At 41.4% G+C, this 24,057-nt stretch overlaps 1 protein-coding gene and 1 non-coding gene across 2 annotated transcripts in view; both read right to left on the bottom strand.

Moving 5' to 3' along the window:
- LOC120860221 (endoplasmic reticulum metallopeptidase 1) overlaps positions 1-17,042 on the bottom strand; it is a 55,753-nt gene extending 38,711 nt beyond the window's left edge. The window contains exons 1-4 of the mRNA XM_040236004.1: positions 16,660-17,042; positions 15,020-15,321; positions 11,011-11,138; positions 10,335-10,440 (exon numbers count right to left, since the gene is read on the bottom strand). Of these exons, the coding sequence (XP_040091938.1) occupies positions 10,335-10,440; positions 11,011-11,138; positions 15,020-15,321; positions 16,660-17,003 (880 nt within the window). The 5' untranslated portion in view covers positions 17,004-17,042. The remainder of the gene's footprint in view (positions 1-10,334; positions 10,441-11,010; positions 11,139-15,019; positions 15,322-16,659) is intronic.
- A 6,708-nt stretch (positions 17,043-23,750) lies between these two features.
- TRNAC-GCA lies at positions 23,751-23,822 on the bottom strand. Its single transcript has one exon. It is a non-coding gene; the product is annotated as a tRNA-Cys (tRNA).
- Positions 23,823-24,057: the final 235 nt, after the last annotated feature.

Raw genomic sequence — 24,057 nt, 5'->3', positions numbered from 1 at the left:
AACTTTTCTTCCAAGGAGTAAGCGTCTTTTAATTTCATGGCTGCAGTCACCATCTGCAGTGATTTTGGAGCCCCCCAAAAAAAGTCTGACACTTTTTCTACTGTTTCCCCATCTATTTCCCATGAAGTAATGGGACCGGATGCCATCATCTTCGTTTTCTGAATGTTGAGCTTTAAGCCAACTTTTTCACTCTCCATTTTCACTTTCATCAAGAGGCTTTTTAGCTCCTCTTCACTTTCTGCCATAAGGGTGGTGTCCTCTGAATATCTGAGGTTATTGATATTTCTCCTGGCAATCTTGATTCCAGCTTGTGTTTCTTCCAGTCCAGCGTTCCTCATGATGTACTCTGCATAGAAGTTAAATAAGCAGGGTGACAATATACAGCCTTGAAGTACTTCTTTTCCTATTTGGAACCAGTTTGTTATTCTATGTCCAGTTCTAACTGTTGCTTCCTGACCTGCATATAGGTTTCTCAAGAGGCAGGTTAGGTGGTCTGGTATTCCCATCTCTTTCAGAATTTTCCACAGTTTATTGTGATCCACACAGTCAAAGGCTTTGGCATAGTCAGTAAAGCAGAAATAGATGTTTTTCTGGAACTCTCTTGCTTTTTCCATGATCCAGCGGATGTTGGAAATTTGATCTCTGGTTCCTCTGCCTTTTCTAAAACCAGCTTGAACATCAGGGAGTTCATGGTTCACTGAACCATGCTGAAGCCTGGCTTGGAGAATTTTGAGCATTACTTTACTAGCATGTGAGATGAGTGCAATTGTGCGGTAGTTTGAGCATTCTTTGGCATTGCCTTTCTTTGGAATTGGAATGAAAACTGACCTTTCCCAGTCCTGTGGCCACTGCTGAGTTTTCCCAATTGGCTGGCAGATTGAGTGCAGCACTTTCACAGCATCATCTTTCAGGATTTGAAACAGCTCAAGTGGAATTCCATCACCTCCACTAGCTTTGTTCATAGTGATGCTTTCTAAGGCCCACTTGACTTCACATTCCAGGATGTCTGGCTCTAGATGAGTGATCACATCATCATGATTATCTGGATTGTGAAGATCTTTTTTGTACAGTTCTTCTGTGTATTCTTGCCACCTCTTCTTAATATCTTCTGCTTCTGTAGGGTCCATCACTTCATGGCAAATAGAAGGGGAAAAGGTGGAAGCAGAGACAGATTTCCTCTCCTTGGAATCTAAAATCACTGCGGATGGTGACTGCAGCAATGAAATTATAAGAAAATTGCTTCTTGGCTGGAAAGCTATGACAAACATATACAATGTGTTAAAAAGCAAAGACATCACTTCACCAACAAGGGTCCGTATAGGCAAGGCTACAGTCTTTCCAGTAGTCAAGTACAGCTGTGAGAACTGGATAATAAAGAAGGCAGAGCACCGAAAAATAGATGCTTTCGAACTGTGGTGCTGGAGATAACTCTTGAGAATTCCTTGGAAAGCAAGATCAAACCAGTCACTCTTACAGGAAATCAACCCTGAATACTCTTTGGAAGGACTGATGCTAAAGCTGAAGCTCCAGTACTTTGGCCACCTGATACAAACAGCCAACTCACTGGAAAAGTCCCTGATACTGGGAAAGATTGAAGGCAGAAAGAGAAGATGGCAACAGAGGATGAGATGGGTTGGATGCCATCACTGATTCACTGGACATGAACTTAGGCAAATTCTGGGAGATAATGAGGGACAGGAAGACTGGTGTGCTGTAGTCCATTGGGTCCCAAAGAGTCACACACAACTTGGCAACTGGACAACAACATAGATTAGAAAAATTAATATTGGTAAATATCCATGCTACACTAGGTAATCTATAGATTCAATGCAATCCCTATCAAAATGCCAATGGCATTTCTCACAGAAATAGAACAATCCTAAAATTTGTATGAAACCATAAAAAACCCCAAATAGCCAAAGCAACTTTAAGCAAGAAGAGTAAAGCTGGAGACATCACACTTCTTGATTGCAAATTGTATGACAAAGCTCTTGTCATGAAAACAGTATGATACTGGCATAAAAACAGAAACACAGATCAATGAAACAGAACAGAGAATTCAGAAGTAACTCCATACATGTATGGTCAATTAATTTACAACAAGGAGCCAAGAATATACGGTGGGTAAGGAACAGTTGGTATTGGGAAAACTGGACTGCCACACACAAAATAATGGAAATGAACAACTATATTATACTATACACAAAATTAACTCAAAATGGGTTAAAGATTGAATACATAAAACTGAAATCATACAATTCCAAGAAGAAAACATAGGTAGTGAGCTCCTTGACATTGGTCTTAGTGATGATGTTTTGGATTTCACAAAAGCGAAAAATAAACAAGCAGGGCTACATCAAACTAAAAAGCCTCAGCACAGCAAAGAAAATCATCAACAAAATGAAAAGGCAGTGTACTGAATGAGAGAAAATATTTGTAAACCATATATATGATAAAGGGTTAATATCTAAAATATAAGGAATTCATACAAATTAAGAGCAAAATAAAAAATTCCAAACAATGTGATTAAAAAATGGGCACAGGACTTGAATAGACAATTGTCTAATGATGGTAAACAGATGCCCAAGATGTATTTAAATGGTGCTCAACATCACTAATCATCAGGTATATGCAGATCAAAATCACAGTAACATATCACTTCATACCTGTCAGCATGGCTGTTATCGAAAAGATAAGAAATAAGTGTTTGTAAGGATGTGGAGAAATGGGAATCCTGTGCACTGCTGGTGGGAAAGTAAACTGGTGCTTCCACTAGGGAAAACAGTATAGAAGTTTCTCAAAAAATTAGAAACTATATGACTCTACTTCTGGGCGTTTATCGAGCTCAAAAAGACATCTCACCCCCATATGCACTGGAGCCTTATCTACAATAGCCAAGACATGGAAAGAACCTGTGTCCACCAACAGACGCATGGATAAGGAAAATGTGTGTGTGTATGTGTGAACCCACACACACCCCCATTATCATATAGTTGCAGATTTTTTTCTTCCACACACACACTGGAATATCCTTCAGCCCATCCTAAATGAAGTAAGTCAGAAAGAGAAAGATAAACACCATTTGATCTCACATGGAATCCTGACCAGTCCCCTGAGAAAAGGACTTCAGAGACAGAGAACAGACTGTGGTTGCCAAATATGGGGGGAGGGGAATGGGGGAAATGGGTGAAGGTGGCCAAAACGCACAAACTTCCAGTCATAAAATAAGTAAGTTGCGGGGACATAATGTGTGTACAGCATGGGGACTCAATTTAATAATACTGTATTGCATACTTGGAAGTTGCTAAGAGACTTGTGGACACAGCAGGGGAAGTAGAGAGTAGAACAAAGGGAGAGCAGCACTGACATATATACACTGCCATACGTAGAACAGCTGGTGGGCGGCTGCTGTGTAACACGGGAGCTCAGCTCAGCGCTCTGCCATGACCGAGGGGCAGGATGGGGTATGGGAAGTAGGCTCAACATGGGTATATGTATACTTACAGTTGATTCATATTGTTGTATAGCAGAAATTAACACAACACTGTCAAGCAATTATCTTCTGATTAATTTTTTTTTAATTTTAACAAAGTTGCTAAGAAAACAGATCTTAAACCTTCTCAACATAAGGAAAAAAATCTGCATCTGTATGGTAATGGATGTTAACTAGACTTATTGATGATCATTTTGCAACACATACAAATACTGGGTCACTATGCTGTACACCTGAAAGTTGAAAAATCTTATATTCCTGAAATAAGCTCAACCTGGCTGGAAACATTATCTTCTTTGTATGTACACATATACATATAAATACACATATTGATACATGCCTGGATTCAGTTTGCTAATTGTTTTTTTAGGATTTTTTCATCTCAGCATGGCATTTGTTTACCAACACTATCTACCAAAGCTGAGACTACACACATCTAGGACTCAGTATACTGTTTCACTAAGAAATGTGCATACACAAACATGTTTACTAAAGACACTCATTAGGAATGTTCATAAGACCACTCATAAGAGCCAAAGCCTAGAAACAATCTAACATCACCAGTAGAATGGATATCCTTGGCAATGGAATATTATTTGGCAATGAAAAAGAATGAACTAAATGTAACACAGATGAATCTTACAGACATAACACTGAGGAGAAAAAAAAGCCACACACAAAAGAAACACTATGTATGAGTCAACTTAAAGTTCAAACACAAGCAAGATTAAGTCTACCAAAACACAAGTTAAAATAGAGTGATTCTGGGGAAGGAATGACTGAGAAGGGACCACTGCAGAGGCTTCTGGAAGCAACCAAAATACTCTCAATCTTGATCTGGGTTCTAGTTACATTACTTACTCAGTCTATAAAAATCCATTAAGCTGAGCATTCAGAGCTGTGTACTTTTCTTAGCTTAAAATAAAAGATGAGATAAGGGCTTTCCTAATGGTCCAGTGGTTAAGAATCCACCTTCCAATTCAGGGGACTCAGGTTCAATCCCTGGTCAGGGAACTAAGATCCCACATGCCACGGACCATCTAAGCCTGTGCACAGTAACAGAAGATCCCATCTGCCACAACTAAGACCCAACACAGCCAATCAACCAATCAGTGATGAAATAGACACCTAAAGATAAAAGTTTAAGTTCATTTTATGCACTGTACCACAAAAATTTTTGAGAAAACCATAAGATCCATCAACAGGAAAAGGTTTTGAGTAGCTGCTACCTGGCCTTTGACCCTTTTCAGATGCCATGGCTGTACAGCAGTGCTCCAGCCCTACCCCAAGCTCTCACTGATTGTCCATGGAGGCCTACAGTACAGGTCACAGACAGGTCCAGTGATGGTGTAAAAGGGAAAACTAGAGAGACTGGGATGGGGAAGGCAGATGAGCTCCAGGCTAAGATAGTCTCTGTGATATAAAAAAGGCAAAGTGAGCTCTTACACAAGAAATTACAGACTTGAGGTTTTTACCAAGTGGTTATTCATCCTAAAAGGTACACACCAATACTAGCCCAATTTTACAGATAAGGAACTGAAGTATGGCATGGTTGTATGACTTGTCCAAGGTTGCAATGCTATAGCGCTGAGATCTGAACTTGGATCAGCAGACTATAGAGCCTGTGCTCTTTATCGCCACCTACCCTGCCTCCCACAGAAAGCTCTTAATTATCTCACAGAGAAATATTTTCACCTTATAGTCTTTCTCCTACCATCATCTAAATCCCATGAGGCTCCCAGTTTCTTGTGCATTAATTTCTTCTTAAAGAATGAGCCCCATCTTTCTTAAAGCAAAAGTTATGCATGTGTGTGATACTGAGGGAAGGCAGATCTCAATGTCAACAAACTCACCATTAATATAAACAGTCTCTTATGCATGAACCTGAAAGGTGTTTTCAATTTTTCATTCTTATAAAAAAAAGAAAAAAGACTATGCAGGACTTAGATCTATGCATCTATGTACAACTATTTCTACAGAATAAATTCCTACAAGGGGACCTGTACATTTTTTAAAGTGATATATATATAGCCAAACTGCCCCAAAACTGCACCAATCTATACTTCTAGCAATAGTGTATAAAAATGCCTGTTCCTCTCTATTCATCAGAATTGGGCATTATAATTCTACTTACCTTTTGCAAAACTAATTATTAAAAAGTTCTTATTGTTGTTTGAATTTACATTTCTTCTAAAATAAAACTTAGTTTAACAGTTTCTCAAAAAGTTAGAACATAAACTTGTCATATAACCCTGTAATTCCATTCTTAGGAATCCACTCAAAAGAAATAAAAATACATGTCCACACAGAGAACTACACACAAATGCTCACAGCAGCATTATTCATAATGGCATAAAAGTGGAAACAATCCAAATGTCCATCAACTGATGAATGGATCAATGAAATGCAGGATATTCCTACGTGGAATATAATCTAGCCATAAAAAAAAATGAAGCACTCAGGAATGCCCTTGTGGTCCAGAGGTCAGGACTCCACGTTTTCATTGCCAAATGTGCAGGTTCAATCCCTGGTTGGTGAACTAAGATCCCTGCAAGGCATGTGGTGTGGCCAAAAAATAACAGGAGTAATAATTTTTAAAAGAGGATGAAGTACTGATACACACTGCAACATGCATGAACAGCAAAGAATACTGTAAGAAGTGAAAGAAGCCAGACCTCTCATGAGTATGGGGTTTCTCTTTGGGGTTATCACCCCAAAGGGTGGGAGATGAAAAGATTCTGAAATTGACTGTAGTGATGACTGTAAAACTCTGTGAATATACCTAAAAACTACTGGGGACTTCCCTGGTGGTCCAGTGGTGAAGACTTCACCTTCCAATGTAGAGGGTGCAGGTTTGATCCCTGCTCAGGGTGCTAAGATCCCACATACCTCACAGACAAAAAAATCAAACAGAAAACAGAAGCCATATTGTAACAAATTCAATAAAGACTTGTTCAAGTCAAATTCAAGATTACATATAGTATATATTTTATATAGAGATGAATAGAAAAAAATCCCAGAAGGATAGAGACTAAACTATAGCAATAGTTTGCTCTGGGTTGTAAGATTACAGGGTCATAGATATTTTTCACAAGAGGGGAAAAAAAGATTTCATTGACCTCGTTGTTTATGAGTTTTCTTCTACTCAAGGTTGGTAGCATATAATTTTTTTTACAAGGAACATGTATTACTGGTTTAATCACTTTAAAATTTTAAACAATGAATTTTATAACACCTTCAAAACTATTAAATTAAGCCTTGATTCAATGATATATATCATCAGTCTGATAAATTATGCCATTCTTTCATGCATTCTGGCCCTTTAAAAAAAAACTTAGTAGTAGTGATTATTCTAGTCACTAAAACCTCCCCAAATGAATGTCTCTCTGAAGTGACAACAGGACACTACAGAGTACAAACTGTTTTAACTGAAACATTCCCAGGCAGGACAAACACTACTGTTTAGGATAAAAGCGCCTGCTGCAGAAGCTGAGGACGGAGTGGTCTGGCAGTGTTCCCCAGGACTCCGGACCCAGGAGGCCTCCTCCTGCCTCTTCAGACATGGAAGCAACACTAACTAGCTTTCTGAAAGCAATGCCCATGAGAAAGCTAGTGTTTTGTAGCAAGAACATTGGGAAGTGAGGGATAGAAAGGCATTAGACCATCAGAAAATGCCCAGAAAGCTTTGGGGTATAGCATTTAGCTACAAGAATAAACCATCAAAATCTAGAGGGAAAACAGCATACAAAGACTCAAAGATCAGGGAAAAACATTCTTTACAAATCTTTTGTAGAATGCCCCTTCACAAAGAAAATTAATTTTGAAATATGGGAATTTTATTCTAGAGTAAGTAAAACACTTAAGCTGTATATATATTGCTCCTCTGTCCATTGGATTTTCAGGCAAGAATATTGGACTGGGTACCATTTCCTACTCCAGGGAATCTTCCTGACCCAGGGATTGAACCCACGACTCCTGTGTCTCCTGCACTGTAGGTAGATTCTTTACCCGCTAAGCCATATATACTGCTAACTAGTAACAAGTCTGTTTTTGTTTTATTATTAATCATGTGCTGTGCTTAGTCACTCAGTTGTATCCAACTCTTCCCGACCCCATGGGCTATATCTCACTAGGCTCCTCTGTCCATGAGGATTCTCCAGGCAAGAATACTGGAGTGGGTTGCCATGCCCTTCTCCAGGGGATCTTCCCAATCCAGGGAACGAACCCAGGTCTCTCACACTGCTGGTGAATTCTTTACCCTATGAATCACCAGGGAAGCCCAAGAATACTGGAGTGGGTAAGTGAGTGAGTGAAGTCACTCAGTCATGTCTGACTCTTTGTGACCCCATGGACTGCAGCCCGCCAGGCCTCTCCCTCCATGGGATTTCCCAGGGAAGAATACTGGAGTAGGTAGCCTATCCCTTCTCCAGGAGAACTTCCTGACCCAGGAATCAAACCAGGGTTTCCTGCATAGCAAGCGGATTGTTTACCAGCTGAGCTATCAGGGAAGCCCGTATGAAATGCAAAAATGTAAACAGTACAGAAAACTATAAAGAGTATTAGTAAAGCTGCAATGGCAATTCTGGTTTTAAGTTTATGAAGCAACGGAGAATTCAAATTGGCTTTTCACAGTCTGCCCCATCCTCCCCTCTAGTCACTCACACCATAGCTCCATCAGCAATGCTCACCATCCAGGGGTGACTGTTATTAACATAATAATGCCAATATATCTAAAATGTAAACTGTAGGATTCTTGAGCTTAATGGTCTGCATTTAGTAAAAAGAGCATGGACTATAAATTAAACCAGTAAAGTGAGTACTCAATAAATGTAAAGAAATAAATGAAATGACTTGTGTCTTGCCCTCGCTAACCCTAGGTTAATGTGTTTCTTTTTTTAAAAATTTTGAACACAATTTTTAAAGGTTACTGCATCTGAGTTACTGCAGAGTACAGGCAATACTCCCCATGTTGTACAATGCATCCCTGAGCCTGTCCTACACTCAACAGTTTGCACCTCTTCCTCCCTCACCTCTGTAGAGCCCCTCCCCCACCACTGGTAACTGCTAGTTTTGTTCTGTAAGTCTGCTCCTTTTTTGTTATAGTCACTAGTTTGTTGTATTTTTTACATTTCACATATAAGTGATATCATACAGTATCTGTCTTTGTCTTATTTCACTTTGCACAACATCTTCCAAGTCCATCCACATTGCTGAAAATGACAAAATTTCATTCTTTTGTATGGCCAAATAGTATTTCACTGTACATACACACACACACACACTTTTACATTCATCTGTTGATGACACGGGTTGCTTCCATATCTTGGCAATTTTAAATAATGCTGCTAGAAACACTGCACTGCATGTATGTTTGAATTAATGGGGTTTTGGGGGGGTTTTTTTGGACATATACCCAGGAGTTAGGTAAATGTGTTTTAATTTCTCTGGATTATATGTATGAAAGATATATTAATATATATACACAGAATATGTATGCATGCATTAATACATACGCACAGAAAAAATTCAGGGAAAGGCACAGACTAAACCTTAAAACTGGTTCTTCTCCGGGTTACAGAAGTTCAGGGGCAGGGTCCTGTGATAGCAAATTAAAAAGAATGTGTGTGGCACTTCCCTGGTGCCATAGTAGATAAGAATCCACCTGCCAATACAGGGACACGGGTTTGATCCTTGGTGTGGGAAGATTTTACATGCCGTGGAGCAACTAAGCCCATGAGCCTCAACCACAGAGCCCGCATGCTGCGACTACTGAAGCCCATTCGCCTAGGGCCTGTGCTCTGCAATGAGAAGCCAAAACAGTGAGAAGCCCGTGCACAGCAATGAAGAGTAGCCCCTGCTCGCCTGCATGCATCAATGAAGGCCCACCACAGCCAAAAATAAACAAATAAAGCATGGATGTGAAGGTAGTTATATTTCCAGGAGAGAAAATATAAAAAGACACACTCCTGCTCATGTGTGGTCCAGATATTTTCAGAGAAAAGAAAGACACAGTGTCCTCTCTGCTTACAGAATGTTCTCCTGCTGCTTTTTGATCTGGTGGTTATTATATCAAGTGTTTCTCCTATCCTGACCAATATCCAAGAATTAGAGGGAAATGGATAATAGTAAGTCATCCATTTATCCCCACAGACATTATATACCAGCTTTTTCTCACTATTCAGATGAAGAGTAAGCAGAAAGCTATGAGTTGAAAAGAAGGGAGAACCTTGCTTCTGACCACGTAACTTTGAGTTGAAAAGAAGGGAGAACGTTGCTTCTGACCACGTAACTTTGAGACCCTCAAAGGTTTGACTGAAGTTAAAATATACATTTGAGTGGAAAAAATCTAAAATAAGTTGGATGGAGAATATTAAAATGTGTATTGTTTAGGATATGAAGACATACTTAGCATATCTTTATAACTTAAACAATACCATGTCTGTGAAAGGTACTAAAAATATTTAAAAAGGTCCTGTATCACCTTATTCACTTCCCCTAGCCCACCTCATGCCTAAATATTAAGTTTCTAACAAATGCAACATCTCTGGCTAAAATGCATTACACACATTTCTAAGAGAACAAAAAAATAACAGCATGAAACTACCAATAGCAGATTTCAGTATCTCCTAACTAAACAAATCTGAGCTCTGAACTCTAATATGATTTACCAGACTTTTATGACATTAAATATTATTTCGTTAAAAACTTTAAAAAGACAAGCGAAAGCTATCTCATGCTTTAAAAAGAATGTTCATTTCATTAGATTATTTACATTCAGAAATTTTCCACTTTTATAAAAACAAAAATTGCATTACAATATACAATGCGTAGCCTCACATACCTGTTTGGAATACAAGTTCTTTCCCTCCTACACCTGCTGCCTCCAAGTTAATAAATGCACGGACCAAGCTGGCCCAGGGGTGCTGGGTAATAAAACCATGACTGGCCTGAATGAGAAGAAAACAAATACTGGGTAAACAAGGTAATATTATTGAAGTCTTTATTTTGCTTTTTTAAAAGATGGAGCATCTATGCTGATGAGGCAAAGAAAAAGGGAAAAAACAGAACAATCATTTTTTTCAAAGGCAGGATCTAAAGACATCCTCTGTTTCTCTCCCTCTGACTAACGGCCGTGTGCAGTTTGCTCAGTGGAAAGAAGGCAGCCTCATTCCCATGAGTGAAGCCAAACAGCATCTTTAGTTAAGTGTGAGCCTGTGCAAAAGAAAACACAAAACAAAAGAAGGCACTATTCCTATGGTTGGGCACTCATGACATGTGCCTGCCTCAAAGCATCGCTGAAACTAGAAAACCTGAGCCAAACAATTATGCCATCAGAGAGCCGTTTAATGAATTAAACACTGACAAGGTGATCTGTCCTGAGTTTTCAAAATTAACTATGCATACATAAGTGGCTATCGATTTTTTTTAAAGTACTCCATCAAAACCCATGTGTTAGCTATTACTATTCTCATTGTCACTATTACTCAAGCCTAGTCTTTAAAACAGTGAAAGCTCACTTGCAAGACGTTTTCCTCAGCACCATTAAAGAGAAATATGACCGCATGAGATAAGGCTTCTGAAGATGTTGACAAGACACGAAGGACTTCCAGCATCACTGAACAGCTAACTGCATCATCGCTGGCACCTTTAAATCAGAAAAAGATTTGCTTCTCAGATTTTAAAACCTTTATAGCACAAACCATCATGGCAAGAACAGGAGTTTTCCTACCAAGGCAGCATCACAACAGCTGTAGTAGCACAGCTCCGCCATCATCAGGTAATAACTGCACCCACCAGCAGTGACCTCCAGGAGGACAGGGATCTTTGGTTTGCTCGCTGACTTACTCTCAGTAACTCCAACTGTGCCTGGTCCCACAGCAGTTACTCAGTTAGTATTTGTTAACTAATCAACTAGAGGGGACCTAAAGCAATACTGAAAACTGGCATTCTCATCACCAAATGCAACTTAATTTATCCTTATTCACATCCTCTGTAGTATCTTCACTTCTGGTTTCCTATGTCATCTCCAACTGCCACCCACTCCCTTCCTGCTAGTTTTTCTGCCAAAATCATAAAAGCTGCAGATCACTCCACATTTAGAGGGGTCAGTTTGGATAGTGTAGCATTATTTTAAAAGTTTCTCCAAGGGGATCATATGATGGAAAAATATAAAGAAGACACCTGATGGAAACAGGAAAGGGGGTTAATGACCAAAATATTAATAATATCCCTGGTCTAAGAATTGATAAAACAGAGGACCTTATCAAATCACTTAACCTCGATTCAGAAACTTTAGATATTAATTAAAGGTGACTATAAAGGTGACTTTTGTACTTAGACACTTTTAAAAGTACTGTAAGAGGTAATTAAAGGAACTAACTGGATATTAGCTGGTATTGTTAGCACGCTCAGTCATGTCTGACTCTGTGCGACTCCATGGACTGTAAGCCCGCCAGGCTTCTCTATCCATGGGATTTTCCAGGCAAGAATATGGGAGTCGGTTGCCATTACCCACTCCAATTTGCTGGTATTAAGGAATTACTACCAAGTTTTTCAGTGAGGTATTCATGGTATTATGAGCATGTCAAAAAAAGAGTTCTTATCTTTCAATGAACCAGCCCAAAATATCTACAGATGAACTGATATACCTGATATCTGCTTCAAAACAGTCAGGAGGAGGGGGTGGGGGAAGTACAGAAAAAACAAGATTGAACTGTTGAGAGAGGTACACTCAGGTTCATTAAACTATTCTTTTTGTATACACTTGAAATTTTCCATAATGAAAAGTTTAAAGAATAATCAAAGTAAATAGGCACAGCATTTCTGGGTTTACATGCTGGGAGGCAGGGTACTACAGAGATCAGTGTAGGTTTTGGAGTAAGAAAGACTTGGATATAAATTCTAGCTCTGCCCCTTTTCTCCTTCCTGGACTGGAGGGCGAATTAATGATACCTACTCACAGATGTGCTATGAGGATGACAAAGTAATGTAGAGTGTCTAGTATGCGTGTGGTAGGCATTCAGTGTCAGTTTTCCCTTCTTTTCTCTACACATTTATGGACTGCTTTGCAACCAGCTAAAGTGTTTGTTTTGGTGCTATTAAATTCAAGACCTCATTCCTGCTTGAGAAGAAACTACCTGTTAGCTATACTTGTCTTGAAAGAAAATGAAAGTCAAGTCGCTCAGTCGTGTCTGACTCTTTGCGACCCCATGGACTGTAATCTACCAGGCTTCTCAGTCCATGGGATTTTCCAGGCAAGAGTACTGGAGTGGGTTGCCATTTCCTTCTCCACGGGATCTTCCTGACCCAGGGATCAAACCCGGGTCTCCCACATTGTAGGCAGACGCTTTACCCTCTGAACCACCAGGGAAGCCCAAAGTACTTGTCTTAGTAGTGATTATTGGACTGTAATTTAATCAAAGTGAAGCAAAGTAATAATTACCTCATTACTATTGAGCAGGAAGTACATGTACCTATCAATAAAAAGTGCCATCTTTCAAGAAACAAATGAAATAAATGGTCTTTAACTTTGAGACTGTGAGTTACTTTAAAATAAAAAGCAGTAAAATTTTTCTTTATTCAAAAGAAGACAAATGCAAGTTGAAAGATACATATCTCTAGGATTAAAAGTTAAACTGTACTTTTATCATCTATTTTAATAGCTCTGGTGTCTGAGAACAAACCTAGAGAAGGGTCAGACATCTTTAAGAAAGAGAAGGAAAGTTAGAGGACAGTATCAAAAGGGCTGTATGCTTAACCAACATCCCTTTCCATTTAGAATTATCATTGAAACTGAAGCCACCTCCAGAATAACAGCCTGGAACCGTGCAAACCCAAGAAGGTATTTAAGGCCTTTCTGTGGGTAACATTACTCCTAACTGATATCAATTCCTAAGTTTCAGATCTCTTGCTCAGAAGCACTCTTAAAAAATACTCATGCTTCAATTTGTTCATCCACTAAAAAAATTTAGGTGATAGTCTATTTTATAAATGTCTTTAAAACTATCTTTAACAATTTATTAATGACAGAAATTTCCCTGAGATTGTTGGCATGGGTATCCTTATAAAATTTTAGTTAAAAATGGGTTCCAGTAACCAAATAATCCCATCCTTATGCCTGGACTCCATATATGATTTCTAACATTTAGCACTGTTTCTGACACTTGTATACACATCTTTCTTAAATAATGCTCTTAAATAACCATGGTGTTAATTTGTTCCTTCCTAGATTTTAAGCATCAAAACAGTAGGCAAAGGGTGATGCTTATTACTGCTTTGAATTGGACATAAAAGACCACTAATTTCCCCAACACAAAAAGGTATTTCTGACTTTGTAAAAAAACATGAGTGCATGCTGATTTTTGAAAAAGCATGTTACATTCTAAATGCAATTGGCAAGATTTCCAACTAAAGATATCCTAGTATAAAAAATTTTATCAAGCACATAAATTTTATTTTAGATTATGTATAACTCTGCATGTCTACATTGAACTTAATATTAAATAAATACTAATAACCAAAAAGGATTTTTCATGCCAGTTGCTAGTCTACTGTTTCACTCAAATTTAATCTTCACTTAATCCTCTAAGCAATGCCATTAAGAAAGTACTATTATATCTCTATTTTTCTAATCAGAAACTGAGGAAAGAAGAGGTTAAGTAGTTTGCCAAAGGGAACATTAACTACATCCTAATACTCTCCTTTCTTTCAAATACAGCTAAAAGAACCGACTAGCCAGGAAACCCAGGTCCAGGCCCTGTCTCAGATCAGTGGTGGTCAGCTAAATGTATTCCTGTCAAATGAGGGGACTGAACCAGATGCCATCTCACTGTAAAATGCTATTTTCTATTCTTCCCTATGTACATTCCCTAGCTACTGAAAACCTTTCTCTGAGGAATCCTGCTTTAAAAAACTGAAGTTGAATTTAGGAGATATTCATTCAACAAATATTTATTGTTTCAGGCCCTGTAATAAACATCAAGTACTCTATTTTGGTAAACTATTTTCAGGCAAGATTTATGGATTAAAAATTAATGTGCGCTAACAGTATGGCATCCCCAATGGATCAAAATTCTCACTTAACAGGTCGAAAGAAACTGCTAGGAGAATGAGTCTCCAATTACACGTCCCATGAAGGCCAAGACGGTTTCTTTATTCCATATTCCCAGAGCCTAGCACAACACCTAGCTGAGTAAACACTTGAAGGGGCAGAACCTAACTCCAGAACTTAAGAACACACACTGGTAACAATGATAAGGCTATTTCAGTCTGGTAGAAACACTCGATGCCCTGTAGCTGGGCTGCTGGCACTAATGTTTGAAAATTAAGTAAATAAAGCACTTGAGAGAATACTAAAAGGTAGAATCATAAACAAAATTATACTGTTCTAATTATCCTGTCTTCCACCACAATGAAAAAAAAGGGTTTGTCTCAAAAAATGGTGTCCCACAATTGCTCAAGCAGTTTGGAGTTAACAAACTTTGGGGGCTATTAGGACCTCAAAATGACCAAAAAACAGGCACATACCTGGTGAGTTCGCCACTGAGTCAAAATGACAGTTAGCCAGGACAGCATGCTGGGCTCCAGCTCTGGGTTCCAGCTTTACCACAACATTGGTAATGTTGTCATAGTAGCTTGTAAACCCTCCCAAGAAGTCAATGCTAAAGGAGCCTGTGGGCCGTTGTACATCTACTGAAATTTTGTGAAGGCTGTTGCTTTGAGCTTCAATCAGTTTAATCTGTTCCAAAAGGTAATGTACTGTCAGAATTTCATTTTCTGGACTTCCTGTAATCCTGGGGCCAATGGATGTTATATGTTCAAGATAATCCCTGGAAGCAACGAAAAGAAGCATGATGACAGGGCGTGCTGGCTTAAAACTAACACTTTGAGCAACCTTCCCTCCACACTCTCCCTCCCCAAAAGACAAGTTCTTTGACATAAAACAAGTTCTTCTCATACAAAAAAGGCTGCCTTTAGTATTTCAGGTAACATGTGAAAATCACTTGCCAAGTTCCATCATTTTTTTTGCCTTCCATGAATTCATCCCTTCAGTTTTCTCCACCCACACCACTCCCAACTTCTCCCAACACCCACATAGAATTAATACAAGTACCAGGGAGTTTATTCAAAATGCGTAACTGCTGATAGCTAGATGGGACAGCAAACAATTATTTTGTCATACTCTGGACGGTTACTGACTCTGGGTTACTGATTCTAAGCAGCAGAAACCAATGAGCAAAGACAATTTAGTCAAGAGGTTAAATAAGCAAAGAAAAACTTTTGATTTTGAAGAATGGACTCAGCCCTCCCAGTGTGCACATAGAGCCTAGTAACTTCAATTCAGGCTAAACCAACTCTACCCCTAAAACAAACAAAATTTTTTTTTGTCTTTTCACTGCATTCCAAATCGGGAAAAAAGGGGGCGGAGGTGTGTTTCAGGAAGCCTTTAAAAAAAAAAAAGAAAAACAGATTCCAGTGCTTTGTACTTAAAAAGTTTTTTGAAACACAGTAGCTGTTGAAAACTCTGCAAGCATATGATTTTATGAGCTTTGGTTTTTACACTTAGGTTTTTACAAAACCTGTGACTTAATTCACATTTTCTGGCATACTTAGAAGAAACCAATGAGCAAAGTTTTCATTAAAACAAACAAAAAAACCTGACACACCAAGGACAAGCTCCAGGAATCTCAGAACTTCTGAAACTGTAAAATTGTGAATGTGCCGTGTTCCAGAGAAAGCCTCCATAGTGCTCAGATTTGAGACCTGTACCCTCAAAAACTTACATCACTGCATTATTCCCTTCCGAACCCTCCCAGAAAACCTAACTGGGTTCACAAATTTCACAGCTTTGCGTTTGTACAGCAGGAGGGCGAGTAAAAAGTGTAAGTTGCTCTGAGAGATGGGGACGAGTAACAACCAGAAAGTGGGTGGAAAAGCCGACCTAATTGCCTTGACCACCAGCAACACGAGCTTAAACAAGGGACAGTGCGAGCCCCGCGTCCCTTAAATTGTACCTCTACAAGGGGGACACGCGAGGCCACCGTCACTCCACCCCACGTGCAGCCGGACAGGGCCGGCGAGCCCGGGCGGTCCCGCGGGGCGGGTACACTCAGGTGAGGTGCCCCGGGCCGAAAAGGAAAGCACCGGCCTGGTGGCAGGGGCAGTACCTGGCTTGATGCGCGTCGAACTCTCCCTGCTGGCCAACAGCGGCCCCGCGGAGCACGAGTTGCCGCAGCGAGAGCTGCACAAGCGCCCGCAGCGCGAGCAGGTAGAGCGCTAGCCCCAGCGCGGCGCGCGCCTCAGACAGTCCAGTCCCCGCGCCCCGGCTCGCGCCACCACCGCCCCCCGCCCCGCTCCGCTTCCGCGTCCTTGCGCCGCCGCCGCACGCGTCCGCCAGGGGCTCCTGCGCCAGGGCCTCCCTCTCTGGTTGCTGCGTGGCCGCCGGGCCGTCCCGGCGCTCCCCTCCGATGCGGTGCCGCCTCACGGCCCCCGACTCCGAAGCCCACTCCATGGCCACGAGAATCAGCAGCCAGTTCAACCGCCCCGGCCGGCGACAGCTCCAGGAGCCGCCGCGGCGGCCGCAGCGCCTCCTAGTGAGCGGACGGAAACTGCAGAGGGCCAAACTTCTTCTGATTGGCCGGTCCCGCGGCGCCGCGCCTCAGGTTCTTTGGGCAGATAGTCTGCGGCACAGCGGCAGCGCCCACAGCCGACTGGGTGTGATGGGTGTGCCTTCTTATGCAGGGTTTCCCTTCCTGGTATTGGGATGCAGATTAATAAATGGAAAGATAGCCATAAACTTGGAAACGTGAAAAAAGAGACTGCTTTTAAAAGACTGCACGAGGGTCATCATTTATGCATCATGAAGGCAATGGCCCAGCTTGCGCAGGGAGCATTAGAACAGTATGCTCCTAGTAGGGACGGGGGAGCCTGGTGGACTGCCGTCTATGGGGTCGCACAGGGTAGGACACGACTGCAGCGGCTTAGAAGCAGCAGCAGCAGCTCTTCAGACTAGAAATAGGACTACACAGAGGAGCCCTAGCCTCGTGCTTCCACGTACTGTGATCTAGTCACAGATCGTCATAACCATGTGAGGTAGCCACTGTCTCCATTTAACAGACTAAGAAAAATAATAGCTATTGTTTCTTGAATACCTGCCATGAGCCAAGCACTGTGTTAAGTGCTTTAATACACTATCTCATTTGGTTCTCACAAGAATCCTGAAAAGAAAGTATTTGTTATTCCCACTTAATAGCTGAAGAACTTACAGGTAACAGATGAAGGACTTAAATCTAATCTAGCGGGCTCCCAAAACATCCTCGGAGAAGGCAATGGCACCCCACTCCAGTACTCTTGCCTGGAAAATCCCATGGGCAGAGGAGCCTGGTAGGCTGCAGTCCATGGGGTCGCTAAGAGTCAGACACGACTCAGCGACTTCACTTTCACTTTTCACTGTCATGCATTGGAGAAGGAAATGGCAACCCACTCCAGTGTTCTTGCCTGGAGAATCCCAGGGAGAGGGGAGCCTGGTGGGCTGCCGTCTATGGGGCTGCACAGAGTCAGACACTACTGAAGTGACTTAGCAGCAGTAGCAAAACAGCCTATTGCTTATGGCACTCTCGAAAGGAAGGTTTACAAAAGGTATTCCTCCCTCCATGTTGCCCTGTGGGGGGATGAGCCCTGGTTTTAGAGTAGATCCTAGTGAGCATCTAGTCTTCTTCCTGCATGCTGCTGCAAGGAGCCTGTCTGCTTCAAAGCTCCGCATCTCCAACATGGAGTTGCTGCGGTACCCTATCTGTTAACCTAGAGACCGACTGGGAAGGTGCACTACCCGACTGGTCTGCTCCTGCCTACTGCTTAGGCCCACTTGATACCAGGGCACTCCTTATTCCCAATTCTCCGGCCACACTGGCCTTTCAAAGTCCTTCCTGCTCACCGTCTTTCCTTCCACAAGAGGATCTTCTCACAGGCTGAGTTGTCTAGAATGTTCTTCCCTCCTCTCATTGCCTAGTTTTAACTCATCTTTATCCTTCAACTCTTACGTTAAGTGGAACTTCCTCAAGCAAGAACCTCCTAATCTAATGAATCCAGTTTCCCCTAATTGTAAGATCTCACGGCTCAGATCATGAACTCCTTATTGCCAAATTCAGACTTAAATTGAAGAAAATGGGGAAAACCACTAGACCATTCTTGTATGACCTAAATAAAATCCCCTATGATTATACAGTGGAAGTGAGAAACAGCTTTAAGGGACTAGACCTGATAGAGTGCGTGATAACTATGGACAGAGGTTCATGACATTGTACAGGAGACAGGGATCAAGACCATCCCCAAGAAAAAGAAATGCAAAAGGCAAAATGGCTCTCTGAGGAGGCCTTACAAATAGCTGTGAAAAGAAGAGAAACAAGGAGCAAAAGAGAAAAGGAAAGATATAAGCATCTGAAAGCAGAGGTCCAAAGAATAGCAAGGAGAGATAAGAAAGCCTTCTTCAGCGATCAATGCAAAGAAATAGAGGAAAACAATAGAATGGGAAAGACTAGAGATCTCTTCAAGAAAATTAGAGATACCAAGGGAACATTTCATTCAAGTCAGTTCAATTCAGTCTCTCAGCCGTGTCCAACTCTTTGTGACCCCATGAATTGCAGCACGCCAGGCATCCCTGTCCATCACCAACTCCCAGAGTTCACTCAGACTCACGTCCATCGAGTCAGTGATCTGGCCATCCAGCCATCTCATCCTCTGTTGTCCCCTTCTCCTCCGGCCCCCAATCCCTCCCAGCATCAGAGTCTTTCCCAGTGAGTCAACTATTCGCATGAGGTGGCCAAAGTACTGGAGTTTCAGATTCAGCATCATTCCCTCCAAAGAAATCCCAGGGCTGATCTCCTTCAGAATGGACTAGTTGGATCTCCTTGAAGTCCAAGAGACTCTCAAGAGTCTTCTCCAACACCACAGTTCAAAAGCATCAATTCTTTGGCACTCAGCTTTCTTCACAGTCCAACTCTCATATCCATATATGACCACAAGAAAAACCATAGCCTTGACTAGATGGACCTTTGTTGGTAAAGTAATGTCTCTGCTTTTGAATATGCTATCTAGGTTGGTCATAACTTTTCTTCCAAGGAGTAAGCGTCTTTTAATTTCATGGCTGCAATCACCATCTGCAGTGATTTTGGAGCCCCCAAAATAAAGTCTGACACTGTTTCCACTGTCTCCCCATCTATTTCCCATGAAGTGACGGGACCAGATGCCATGATCTTTGTTTTCTGAATGTTGAGCTTTAGCCAACTATGGGCTCAATAAAGGACAGAAATGGTCTGGACCTAACAGAAGCAGAAGATATTAAGAAGAGGTGGCAAGAATACACAGAAGAACTGTACAAAAAAGATCTTCATGACCCAGATAATCACAATGGTGTGATCACTCACCTAGAGCCAGACATCCTGGAATGTGAAGTCAAGTGGGCCTTAGAAAGCATCACTACAAACAAAGCTAGTGGAGGTGATGGAATTCCACTTGAGCTGTTTCAAATCCTGAAAGATGATGCTGTGAAAGTGCTGCACTCAATATGCCAACAAATTTGGAAAACTCAGCAGTAGCACAGGACTGGAAAAGGTCAGTTTTCTTTCCAATCCCAAAGAAAGGCAATGCCAAAGAATGCTCAAACTACTGCAAAATTGCACTCATCTCACATGCTGGTAAAGTAATGCTCAAAATTCTCCAAGCCAGGCTTTAGCAATACGTGAACCATGAACTTTCAGATGTTCAAGCTGGTTTTAGAAAAGGCAGAGGAACCAGAGATCAAATTGCCAACATCTGCTGGATCATCGAAAATACAAGAGAGTTCCAGAAAAACATCAACTTCTGTTTTATTAACTATTCCAAAGCCTTTGACTGTGTGGATCACAATAAACTGGAAAATTCCGAAAGAGATGGGAATACCAGACCACCTGACCTGCCCCTTGAGAAACCTATATGCAGGTCAGGAAGCGACAGTTAGAACTGGACATGGAACAACAGACTGATTCCAAATAGGAAAAGAAGCACGTCAAGGCTGTATATTGTCACCCTGCTTATTTAATTTCTATCCAGAGTACATCATGAGAAATGATGGGCTGCAGGAAGCACAAGCTGGAATCAAGATTGCCAGGAGAAATATCAATAACCTCAGATATGCAGATGACACCACCCTTATGGCAGAAAGTGAAGAAGAAATAAAGAGCCTCTTGATGAAAGTGAAGAGGACAGTGAAAAAGTTGGCTTAAAGCTCAACATTCAGAAAACAAAGATGATGGCATCCAGTCCCATCACTTCATGGGAAATAGATGGGGAAACAGTGGAAACAGTGTCAGACTTTATTTTTTGGGGCTCCAAAATCACTGCAGATGGTGACTGCAGCCATGAAATTAAAAGACGCTTACTCCTTGGAAGGAAAGTTATGACCAACCTAGATAGCATATTAAAAAGCAGAGACATTACTTTGTCAACAAAGGCCTGTCTAGTCAAAGCTATGGTTTTTCCAGTGGTCATGTATGGATGTGAGAGTTGGACTATAATGAAAGCTGAGCGCAGAAGAATTGATGCTTTTGAACTGTGGTGTTGGAGAAGACTCTTGAGAGTCCTTTGGACTGCAACAAGATCCAATCAGTCCATCCTAAAGGAGATCAGTCCTGGTTGTTTATTGGAAGGACTGATGTCGAAGCTGAAACTCCAGTACTTTAACCACCTGATGTGAAGAACTGACTCATTTGAAAAGACCCTGATGCTGGTAAAGATTGAGGGCAGGAGGAGACGGGAATAACAGAGGATGAGATGGTTGAATGGCATCACTGACTCAATGGACATGAGTTTGGGTCATGACTCCGGGAGTTGGTGATGGACAGGGAAGCCTGGTGTGCTGCGGTTCATGGGGTCACAAAGAGTCAGACACAACTGAGCAACAGAACTGAACTGAATAGCTTCCTGTATGCATGTAATTATTTAGTATCTTCCTCATTAGACTGTAAGCTCCATGAAGGCAGGAATCATATACGGCTTTGCTCACCATCTTATTTCCTTCTCTTAACACAAAACATGGTATGTACTATGTTGTCAATAAATATTTCTTGATTGTGTGAATTAATGAAATCATAACAGTTTTATGGCAGAAGCATAATTTTAGATCAATAACATCCTTTTTAGTCTTTAAGGCCCATGAGACCAAAAATAACGTCTATCTTATTTCTTTGTTACTGTGTCCCCAGTGCTTAGTCGTGTGCCCAGCCCATGGTCATTGCTCAATACATATTTACTGAATGAGGAAATGAATATATATTGTTCTTTGTAAGAACCAGCTCTCTTGCTGTTTTGTCTCCTTCTAAAAAGTCAGCACTTCCATTATCTTTAGAAGGTAAAACCTCAGAAGTGCCTCTATCCAACACAGAATGACAAGATGTGAAGGTCTCTAGTTCCTAGGGGTAGGGCTCAAATATCTCATGGTCTTTTAAACTTTACACTGTGACTTGCTGAGCTGGGTGTATGTCAGAAAACCTAGGGATATGTTCTACCTCTCAGGAGCTGTGTTACAACTTAAGTCATTTGAGCCTTCTTTTTCTGAACACATAATGTTTGCTAAGCATTTCTGACAATATTCCATGGGAGGCAATGTGCCATAGTAGAAAAAAGGCCTTGTTGTCAGTCAAATAGGACTGATCAGTGGGGCTGACTCAATTCATCTGGCCTGAAAGGCATGTTATTTTTTTAATGTGTCCCTTTATGACCAAGTAAGTTAAACCAACTTGATGGGCATAGAGTCCCAAGTCCCTGTTTTGCCATCTCTCCATTATTTCCTATTAACCTGGCCAAGGCAAGTGAAAGGGCATGCCAGTTGTCAGGTTTCAGGTGGATTGCCAGTCTCTGTCTTCCACAGAGGTCATCTCACAGCCTGTGTGCCTTCTTCCTTGGAAGAGGGGCTAGTGGGGGCATATGGTGGAAGTTCTCTAGGACTGACTTTAACATCAAGGGAGGTGCCAAGCCAAGAGGTGAAAAGAGAATCCAAACCATTTGCAAAAGACAGAGCAGATGCCAGAGGCTAACAGAGGATCAAAGACTGAGAAATCAAGAACAGCGATTCCAAAGGCAAAAGAGATCTTCGATAAATACTGTGGACAGGTCCTGTTGCTATAGCAACAGGATTAGATGTACTCACTTGAGGTGGTGTGAGGATGGGTCAACTATGTTTAAACGTGCAGGAATAGGGCTTATGCCCAGGTTCAGGAGACACCATTAGTTTGTTTTCTGGTTTGTTTATTTGGGGGTCAGAGGGCAGGTTTAGGTCCCATCAGGCTTAAGTGAGGGTCTCAGGGTGCTAATGGACAATTGGTCTTCCCAATTATGCCACTCTGCAAGTGAACATATTTGCGAGCTGGTGACAATGGTCAGCTACAGGAAGAACCTGCATTAAGCCAGGCAGCCTGGGAGCTAACAGTGCCGGTAGAAAAGAGCTTTCTCAAGGGCACAGAAGCCAGATCTGCAAATCCCCCTTTTGTTCAGAGTTTTTCTACCCCCATGAGCTGAGCTGTCCCTGGAGGCTAGGAAGAGGGTGACAGTACACTACTCTTACCTCCCCTTCAAACTCCAGGCTGGTCCCTCCTGTTCCTTAGTGTCCTGTCACTGGTGGCCACACAGGAGGTAGAAAACCAGTCCAGTTGCATTATAGCTGAAGCCACCATGTCCAATTACCCTTTTCCATGGCCAATTGGAAAGGAGATGCTCTAATTTTGAAAGAACCTATATCTGACTAAAAAGGCCTTTTGAATGGGTAAAAGACCTAAGGAGACATTTCTCCAAAGAAGAAATACAGATGGCCAATAGACATATGAAAAGATGCTCCACATCACTAATTATGAGAGAAATACAAATCAAGACTACAGTAAGGTATCACCTCACACCAATCAGAATGGCCATTTTAAAAAGTCTACAAATAATAAATGGTGGTGAGAAGGAGAAAAGGGAACCCTCCTACACTACTGATGGGAATCTAAGTTGGTGCAGCCATTGTGGAAAACAGTATGGAGGCTCCTCAGAAAACTAAAAATAGAATTATCATATGATCCAGCAATCCCACTCCTGGGCATATATCCAGACAAAGAAAGTGAAAGTGAAGTCGCTCAGTCGTGTCCGACTCTTTGTGACCCCATGGACTAGAGTCCACCATGCTCCTCCATCCATGGGATTCTCCAGGCAAGAATACTGGAGTGGGTTGCATTTCCTTCTCCAGGGAATCTTCCCTACCCAGGGATCGAACCCAGGTCTCCTGCATTGCAGGCAGATGCTTTAACCTCTGAGCCACTAGGGAAGCCCCCAAAACTATGACTCAAAAAGAGATATGCACTGCTATGTTCATAACAGCGCAATTCACAATAGCCAAGCCATGGAAACAACCTGAACATTCATCAGCAAGAGGAATGGATGAAGAAGCTGTGGTATATGCATATGATGGAATACTACTCGGGCATAAAAAAGAACAAAATAATGCCATTTACAACAACATGGATGCAACTAGAGACTGTCATACTAAATGAATAAGTCAG

This window comes from Oryx dammah, unplaced genomic scaffold (genome assembly GCF_014754425.2).
Source record: "Oryx dammah isolate SB20612 unplaced genomic scaffold, SCBI_Odam_1.1 HiC_scaffold_11050, whole genome shotgun sequence".
NCBI lineage: Eukaryota > Metazoa > Chordata > Mammalia > Artiodactyla > Bovidae > Oryx > Oryx dammah.
This window is presented reverse-complemented; position numbering and strand designations above follow the sequence as displayed.